The sequence below is a fragment of the Fistularia commersonii genome, chromosome 14 (genome assembly GCF_037954325.1).
Source record: "Fistularia commersonii isolate RoL2024-O1a breed Wild chromosome 14, RoL_Fcom_v1.0, whole genome shotgun sequence".
NCBI lineage: Eukaryota > Metazoa > Chordata > Actinopteri > Syngnathiformes > Fistulariidae > Fistularia > Fistularia commersonii.
The window spans coordinates 8,471,796-8,480,587 of record NC_141297.1 but is presented as its reverse complement, the minus strand read 5'-3'; the positions used below and the strand labels follow the sequence as shown (position 1 = coordinate 8,480,587).

General features: G+C 40.3%; 1 protein-coding gene across 1 annotated transcript; it reads left to right on the top strand.

The window, feature by feature from the left end:
- Positions 1 to 800: 800 nt before the first annotated feature.
- Positions 801 to 8,496, top strand: tmbim6 (transmembrane BAX inhibitor motif containing 6). Its single transcript, XM_086159865.1, has 10 exons — positions 801 to 952; positions 2,341 to 2,417; positions 2,530 to 2,638; positions 4,436 to 4,556; positions 4,681 to 4,729; positions 5,438 to 5,535; positions 6,084 to 6,163; positions 6,248 to 6,348; positions 6,453 to 6,528; positions 7,098 to 8,496. The coding sequence occupies exons 2-10, from the start codon at positions 2,362 to 2,364 to the stop codon at positions 7,119 to 7,121; spliced, it is 714 nt and encodes a 237-aa protein (XP_086015991.1). The 5' UTR covers positions 801 to 952; positions 2,341 to 2,361; the 3' UTR covers positions 7,122 to 8,496.
- The last annotated feature ends 296 nt before the right edge of the window (positions 8,497 to 8,792 follow it).

Below are 8,792 nucleotides of genomic sequence, written 5' to 3'. Positions count from 1 at the left end.
GAACAAAACTAAATAATTTTACTTTAGCCTTTGGGAACTACTTAAGTATGTAAAGTGCATTTCCAAAAAAAACTAAATTGCACAAGTGCCTCACCATCTCTGCATTTTCTATACGTTTTAAGAAAAATGCTAAATTCATGATAAAAGTATAGTTGTGTGAGTTACATGTGTAGTATTGAGTCTTTGGTGAGAAGCACTCGTCCCTTACTCCTTTTTAAATTGATAAATTGTCATAAAAAAAACTCATTTAAAACTACAGGGCCGTGCATATTCACGCACTCATGTATTTAAATATATATACATACACAGACAAAGCTGCCACAAAAATCATGGGATCAACTTCTCTTTAAAAACTCTTACCTTCACATGCTTACTGTCCAATATCTAGTATGGGGTGCGTCTTTGTCTTCAGATTATACACTTAATATGTCATCGTGATACTTCCGAGTATTGGCAGCATTATTTAATAATTGTATTTTAAAATATATGCACTTATTTGACTTCGTTTCTTAAAATAATTTCTCGCATCGCTAAGTAATCAACAAGAGCAAGTGTCCTGCAGCTGCTTAATGCCAGTTTACAACCATGTCGGCCATTTTAGGTGTACGGCGGAGGGTGACATACCAGGAAGTTGTTTGTGTGGGTGTGCGTATGTGCGCATGTGTTTTGATATTTTTCAATACCATTCTTTATTTAAAACTAGTACAACACTGGGGCGGGCTTGTGGATAGTAAAAAAAATTAAACCGTTCTTCACGTTATTCCGTGACATTAAAAACATCGCCAGAGGGTTCCCTTCCGCTGCGAAAAGGGACTACAATATTCTGGGCGTTTCCATGGTGACATCAGCAGGCCACTCTGACACGTCCTGTTTGAGCTGACAAGAAGTCCGACGGAACCCGCAACGAAAACGCAGCCGAAGCGAACCATTTGGAGCTCCCGCCGAGCGCAAGGTAGGTGTCGTATTTTTGTGCCAACGCCGCTCCGATGCTGTGTATTCTCTTTAGCTGCGGGGTCGTTCGCGTTTTTAGGCCTCGAATTCACAGGACGCCGAGTCGTGTTGACAGACTAGCGGACGTTAGATAGCTATGCTAGGTGCTAGCTATCCAGCTAGCACTGGCTAGCAGCCTGTTTTTAAGAAATAGTACGATTCAACACCAGGCTGGCGAATTGTTGCTTCACTCCTCGCCTGGCGGCCCACTTGATATTGCTTTCAGGCCGGGTTTTGTTCGGTCAAGGGGTCGGGTCAGTCGGCGCCCCGGTCCGACCGCTTGTTGATCACAAAGGTATGCTAGTTATGGCACGTAGCGCTTTAGCCTGTTGTGCAACTTAATACCACAAACCCGCATTTAGCTTGAACTGTTCTTCATATTTTGTGATTTATAGGTCCATTATGTGAGCCGGGAAAACTTTGGGTTACTATAAACTGCTGGGAGACGTAATATAATCTCAATGCGTTCATATTCGTATAAAAATAAACCGATGTGAAAGTCCTCCCTTGAGGCAAATATAAAAAAGCAAAAGTAGAAACTAGCGTTGCAGTGGAAATTTGAGAACTGTGTTGAAATTACCAAGTGCTAGTTTTTGTTTGCTTAAACCGATCAGATTTGCTTTACTCCTCCCATGTGAATAGGCTTGTCCTGTTGTGTGTAATATTGTGACAATATTTATATAGCCTTCTGTTAGTACTGCATAGTTTTTTAGGAAAATCGTGCCACATGATTATTTTACAACATAAAATAATAATTTTACTGAATAGCAGGAAAGGTTATGGTGATGCACAATAATAATGTATGGGGATAAAAGGGTATTTTCTTGATTTGACCACAATATTGAATTCAATATCTGAATTTTACAAACATCTCAATGGAAGCAGATGCCGAAGAAGGCAGGACAGATTTTTTTTCCATTTTAGATTTAGGGTAAGTTAACAATATCTGTGAATATGTTCATTTCCAAGCAGGAATGCGAAAAACAATTGTTTGCCAAATATGTCAGTAGTATTAGTCATATCATGATAGTGGCAAGTGAGATGCTAATAGAGTCCATCTGACATTTCAAACACATCCAAAATCACTTGGAAGAAATCTAAGTTTCTAGTTGTCCCTCAATGCCTGGTTAGACGGCACAATGGCTGTGTTTTGAGGCGACGTCACAAGCTAACATCACAAAGTGGCATCACAGTGTCAGCGAGCGTCTCACAAACACAGTTTACCTGCACGTCCAGGTTCACTGTAAACCTCACAGAGGAAGACAGATGTCTCACAGCAGGAGCTGCAGGACAGTTTCAATTGTGACTCTAACCATCATGGGTTGTTTAACATTCTCCCAATTCTTGCAGACCTCACCTCTGGGTTCCATCATGAACGTGTTTGACCGCAGCATCAACTTTGATGCCCTATTCAAGTTCTCTCAGATGTATGTAAACAGCTTACTTTGTGATGCATGTCAGGCATGTTTTTATATGATTCAACTTGTGTTTCTATTATTCAGCTCAGCTCTTTAGTGAGATGATTTTTTTTTTTTGTAGATCTCATTCCACCCAGGTGCATCTGAAGAATGTGTACTCCAGCTTGGCTGTGTGTATGTTTGTGGCTGCCGCCGGCTCCTACGTCCATGTCGTCACACGCCTCTTCCAGGTAACACCTGCTAAGTGGTCCCTGATCTAACACTAGTCCTGATCTAGTGTAATTTTAGTGTTGGTACTATGCAGATGCCTCTTATTAATCATCGGTACATTCAGCATTTTCAAAGACCATCCAGCTATATTAATTTTCAAGGCACTCTATTATCGACTGTGGATCGTTTGGACAGGTCGTGATTGTCAGTTCTCTCACCCAGAATCTTGCATTAGTGTTGGATGAAATAGAGGAGGAAAAAAAAATATCGGGGGCCCAGTTGTTAGATATCAGTATATATCAAAACCTATGCTTGAGGTTTATTTGCCATATTGGCAGTTCTGTTAAAATTTCTAATTTGTAATTTCTTGCAGATGTTCAAGTGATTCAGACATTTTAGCTAGCCTTCTAATAATTTGGACTTGATTTGGCATTTTTATGAACACCTTTATTTTTGAGCTCACTGTAGAGTTGATAAATTTCCACCTCTTGAATGTAGATGTCATTCAGGCAATAAATAGCAGCCAGAAATCATTTTTTTGGTCACCTCAAGGTTTGTTTCATGTAATAATAATGAGATGATGTTTGGAGGAGGAACCAGAACTCCCACGCTCCTGTTCTGTTGCTGAAGCTCTAGTTCGGCTGAATGGAAGTTTGTAGCAAAAACATAACCTTGTCTGGTCTGGACAAATTCTGCGCAGGCAAAGTGAAGGGACTTTGTGGTGATGGTGCGTGTCCAGAAACATCAGGAGCCATTTTTATGTGCAATTGTTGTGTTGCTACGTGTTAGTGTGGGACAAATGGTAAATCACATGTGTCATGTAGGTTGGGACGGCAGCTGTATTCTGGGGTTTACAACAGTTCAGGTTTTTGAAGCCTGGATTCAATGAGGTCAGCCACAATTCTTGAAATGTTTAGAAATGGCAGGTGGACGGATCACATATTTACAGGTCTAGTCAGACCAGTGCCCATAGTCACGGGTTTCAAGGTTTGCCCTTTGCCCATTGTTTACATCAGACTGAAGTGCACAGTGTGATTGTGATAAGCCTAACTAAGTTTCTTAGATAAGAGCTTTATTCTCCAAAGAATGTTGTCCTCATCTCAATGACTTGTTCCTTCTGTTATGAAACATTCTGCTGTCAGTAAATCAACCATGTTTAGATTTCCAGACCTGATCTAAAAATTTAAGAAAAGAAAAAAAATTGCTCATTTGGATCCTCCAATATAAAGAACAGAAATACCTACAGCGACTTGTCTTACTCTGTATGTCAAATGCTCCAATTATTGTTTTACTCATCATACGGATTTACGCTCTAACTGTCCCACAGGCTGATTTGAACAAATTACACCATTGAACATCTGTATACCATCCACACCTGGTGTCAAAGTTCATCTCAGTCACATAAACAGATGACAGAGTATCCGTCAGAAGTGAAAAATCCTGTCTTAGTTATAATCCAGTATTAAAATTCAGTTTGTTATTTAAGTCAATATCAGTGTCAGCTGTCATTATACGTCCTGCCGTGGACGTCACAAGTCAAGTTTAACCAAAATCAATGTCTGAACAACCTTGATGTCCAGCTGGCTGTATGCATACAATCACATTTTTGACATGCGATAATTTTTTTTTCTATATCAATCACATTAACTGAAAAATGAATACTTTGTCATTATTTTGTATGAAGAAGGAATTTGAAAATGGACATTACTTTTCTTTTTTTTTTTCTTGAAAGAGAGAGAACCAGAAACCTCAAGATTTGAATGTTGAATCAATTACCACAAATGAGGTCTCATTCGTGACCCTGTTGTTGTTGCCAGGGCGGCATGCTGTCTGTGCTCGGCTCCCTGGGAATGATGATCTGGCTCGCCATGACGCCACACAACCCCGAGACAGAAAAGAAGAGGCTGGCCATCCTCGCAGGGTTTGCCTTCCTCACCGGTAAACTGACACATATAAGTTTGAAACCGTGAAGACCTTTAGTATTTGTTTGTCCTGTAAGCAAAGTAGTGTTTGGTGACACAATGGGATGTAAAAAGCACTGTTTGCCTTCCTGCCCCCCCAGGCGTTGGCCTCGGCCCAACACTGGACTTCATCATCGCTGTCAATCCCAGGTATGCAAATGATTAGTCTTGTGCTGTTACACACTTGCAGCTCACAGCTGCATAAAATAAACTCACGCAATGTGGGCCGATTTTGGTGTTTTTTTATTTTCATTGCCCATGTAAGCATTTAGATTTACAGCTTTTTACAAGACTTCTATAATGTGTCGGTTTTCAGCTGTTTTATTTTTAATCTAGTCAGACTGGCGTTCATATTTGCATAGTCCTTTATGACCTACTAAAACAAACTCCGCCGCTGCCTGCCGCATTGCAATTTGATGATCTCATTAAGTCAAGTTGAGTGAATTGACCTCCCGCACTCCCCAAAAAACGAAAAAAAACTACCCCTGCTGATGCCTTGGTGTTGTCTGCTTGGTCACCATGAGACAGCACATCTCACAATGTCAACATCCCCAGCTCCGTCACACCTGTTTTTAGCCGCGAATCTCACGGACCTTTTAAACTCATCCTTGTAAAAGACTGCTTTCTGGATTTGTAAAAAAGACTAAATCCAGTGTTTTACATGTGAATGAAAAATACACATTATGTAACGCCTTGTTTACTCAAACATAACATTTCAGAGCATTTAGAAGACAACACTCGCTGTCATGTTGCAGGTTGTTAGTTTGAGTGTCTGGAGCCAAACGCTGAACATTTTTTTTGGGTTGTCAGATGGTTGAAGATGTGATCTCCAGTTTCTTCTTCCTCCCCTCTCCTTAGCATCATTGTGACAGCCTTCATGGGAACCTCCGTGATCTTCATCAGCTTCACCCTCAGCGCCCTCTATGCCAAACGCAGGAGCTACCTGTTCCTGGGAGGTGAAGTCTAAATTTGGTTTCAGATCACTCTTTGTTTTGTCTGATCTGTTAACATGTATTACTCTACCTGAGAATGCAAAGGAATAAAACTTAATACAGGGCAGAGTGAATAATGTGAAATGTAGTTTTAATGTCCAGGGGAAAACTATTTGATTTCAGTTTTTTTGGTGTCCAATTTTATTTTTAGCATCCACTTGAAAATGAATATGAAAGTTAGGAAGACCTCTGCTTAAAATCCCCATCTGTTGAAATAGTGTTCATTTGAAGTCAGGAGGACTTAAGAAGACAGATGTTACATCTTGAGCGGGAATCAATGTCCTAATCCCTTGTTGGAGTTAAACAAAATGATTTGTAATCCCCCCCCCCGCCCCCCCCCAAAAAAAGAATAGAATTGGTGGACAAATAGAACTGGTATTCACCAGGGGTAAACACCCTCCATAGATTTGTTCTGTATATCGGACACAGAGCGGCTTATTGACATTTTAAAAAGGAGCCTCTGAATGCGTCCGCGTTCTCCAGCCCTCATGTCAGCCCGTTTGTCCCTCCAGGCACCCTGATGTCCGGTCTCTCCCTCCTCTTCCTCATGTCCCTGATGAACATGTTCTTCGGCTCCGTCATGCTGTTCAAGGTAGCCGAGCAAACCACACACACACACAGTGGATTTTAGAATTTGCTCTTAATTTTCCCGAAACGTTGTTATTTCCACCGACAGGCACACATGTACCTCGGACTGCTCATCATGTGCGGCTTCGTCCTGTTTGACACTCAGCTCATCATTGAGAAAGCAGAGAACGGAGACAAGGATTATGTCTGGTGAGGACGCGCCGCGTGTCACTGTGCACATTCTGTAGTCGCCGTTTATTTCTTTTCCGAGAAACGACATCTAACCGTAGGATACTTCCGCTCTGTGTTTGAAGGCACTGTGTGGACTTGTTCCTGGATTTTATCACCATTTTCAGGAAACTGATGGTTATCCTCGCCATGAACGACAAGGTACCGGCAATAGGCCTTTCTTTTAAGTCAAAAAAAATGTCCAGTTTAATTTTCTTGTCGACAACAAATGAAAGGGGAAATAGCTCATCTTACGCTGTCAATTCAAAATGCTTATAAGTTCCCCTTCTGTTTGTCAAAAGCTTCCTCTTGTGCCTGTAAACAAGCGTTGAAGAGTTGAGTTTAATGAAATAAAGAGTATATACAGATAAGCTACGGTTTACCTAGATGTCTGCAAAGTGGCGTCTGACCGTCCAAGAAAGGGGGGGAAAAAAAACCCTAAACATTTAAAAAACGAATTAACTGAAGCAGCAGATAAGATGAAAATATTATTACTCAAATTCAACCAGAAACCGCAAGTAATCTCTATATCTTCAATAATTGAGATATTTTTAAGATTTAATAAGGGCCAGGAGGGGGCGCTCCTCAGGCACGGTCACAAAGCAACGCACTGTTGAAAACCGCGTCCCGAGTAAACTGTTAAATTGTGTTTCAGGACATCCGAGCTGTTTATAATTTTGAGCCATGTGAAGTCTTGAGCCCTGAAACCATATTTCTCTTTCCTTTTTCAGGACAAGAAGAAGGAGAAGAAGTAGAGAATGTTTGTTTGTGAAACTGAAAATCAAAAAAAAAAAACCAACTCAAAAAAAAACAAAACAAAACCAACAAATCTGTCAAAACAAAGGCACAATTTGCAACGCACTTGATACTTTTCAACCTGTCTTCATTTCTAGAATTAACAACTATGTGGTCTTATACTATTGGAATTTATTTGATTTATAATTTTTTTTCTTTTTTTTTTTTCTTTCTTCTTCCTTTTTGTGTTTGAAACTTACAAGGGTTGAATGTAAGTTAATGAACTAATGCTAGTCCCGTCTTGGCAGTGGAGTATACTAATGCTGCAGTGAGCATGTTTGGCCTGTAGGAGGGAGCGTTGCCCTTTGAAGACTCCCAGCAGCTGAGCGTCACTGACTTAAAGGAAGGTTTTCACATTATTTAGTGCCATAAGTTGAAGACGTGATAGGCAAGACATGTGAGCTTCTAATCATCGTTTGATTTCAAGTCAAATAGTTTCACGCATCCATTTGCGAAGGTTTCCTTTGTTCCGTGCAGAAAGCTGTCCCATCCCCCCGCCCCCCGATTCTCTCCCGACCCCTTTTAAAAACGTCCCCGGACTTTTTTTTGTTAGTCAGTGTGTGTGTTGAGGTTTCAGAGCAGGACCCGTGGGCTGGTGTGTCTGACACTAACATTATGATGGAGATGGATTGGGGAAGAAGGAGAATGTTCTGAAGTATTTATCTTTATTTTGTAAATCGACGAGGCACGTTCGAAAATGAACCTTTTAAAACTACAAAAAAAAAATCTTTAATTTAATTAGAAGTGACCTGAAGCGGTATTTAGAGAAAACGTCCTGAAATATTAATTTACAAAACTTGAATTTAATTGAGTCTCGAAATCAACAGATTAACCCAAATTTAGTTTAAATTCAACGACTCGGTTAAAATGAGGAAAAAGAAATAATTGAAAATTGTGTAAGAGGAGTCACAAGGATTGTGAACAAAACATCAGAACTTGAGGAAACTTTTTTTTTTTTTTTATGTTCAAAAAGGTAGTAGGGGGATGTTAGTTTAGTGTGTGTCATATCAGCTGAGGAAAGTGCTGGAGAGGAGCTGGAAACCAGGTCCGAATCCAGGAGCCACAGGAGTCGGACCAGAGCAGTTTGGAGAAGATTGGATGCCGTGGGTCCGTAGTTTAGAGCTTGGATGGAGAAGACAAATAGTCACTGACGCCTCTCCCTGTCCTCTTGTACATTCTCCAGATAGCTTGTCTAGAAATCATTTTTTTGTCAAATTATGTGATGTTAACCTTACGATTTCTTTTTGAAAGTATACTGTGAAGAATTTATTTTATTGATGTAAAAATGATACTAATAATTTGATACATTTGCTCAAATAAATGTTTTGAACGTAACTACCGAGGACTGGCCTTGTCTTCACTGAGCAGTTGGAGAACCTGGTGGACAGTTCTCTTTTTGGGAAAACAATTGTTATTGATAATGTTTCAAATGTCACAAAAAAAGAGTGATTAAGGAGAAAGCCTTTGGTTGGCGTTCCCACAGAGGCCTCAGGATAGCTTCTACATAGCAACAGTGAACATTTCTGCAACACTTATAAATAAATTGTCTTTTTGCGTAAACGTCTTAATCCGGGAACATGGGTGACGCAGGAAGAGCTGTGTGGAAGGTTTTCATTTATTTAGAGGTCCGT

Excerpts from the sequence above, each read along its gene's own strand:
- tmbim6 (XM_086159865.1), top strand. The coding sequence starts at position 2,362 with ATGAACGTGTTTGACCGCAGCATCAACTTTGATGCCCTATTCAAGTTC. Across the intron at positions 4,557-4,680 it reads AGGGTTTGCCTTCCTCACCG|GCGTTGGCCTCGGCCCAACA; the intron begins GTAAACTGACAC and ends CTGCCCCCCCAG. Across the intron at positions 5,536-6,083 it reads GAGCTACCTGTTCCTGGGAG|GCACCCTGATGTCCGGTCTC; the intron begins GTGAAGTCTAAA and ends TTGTCCCTCCAG.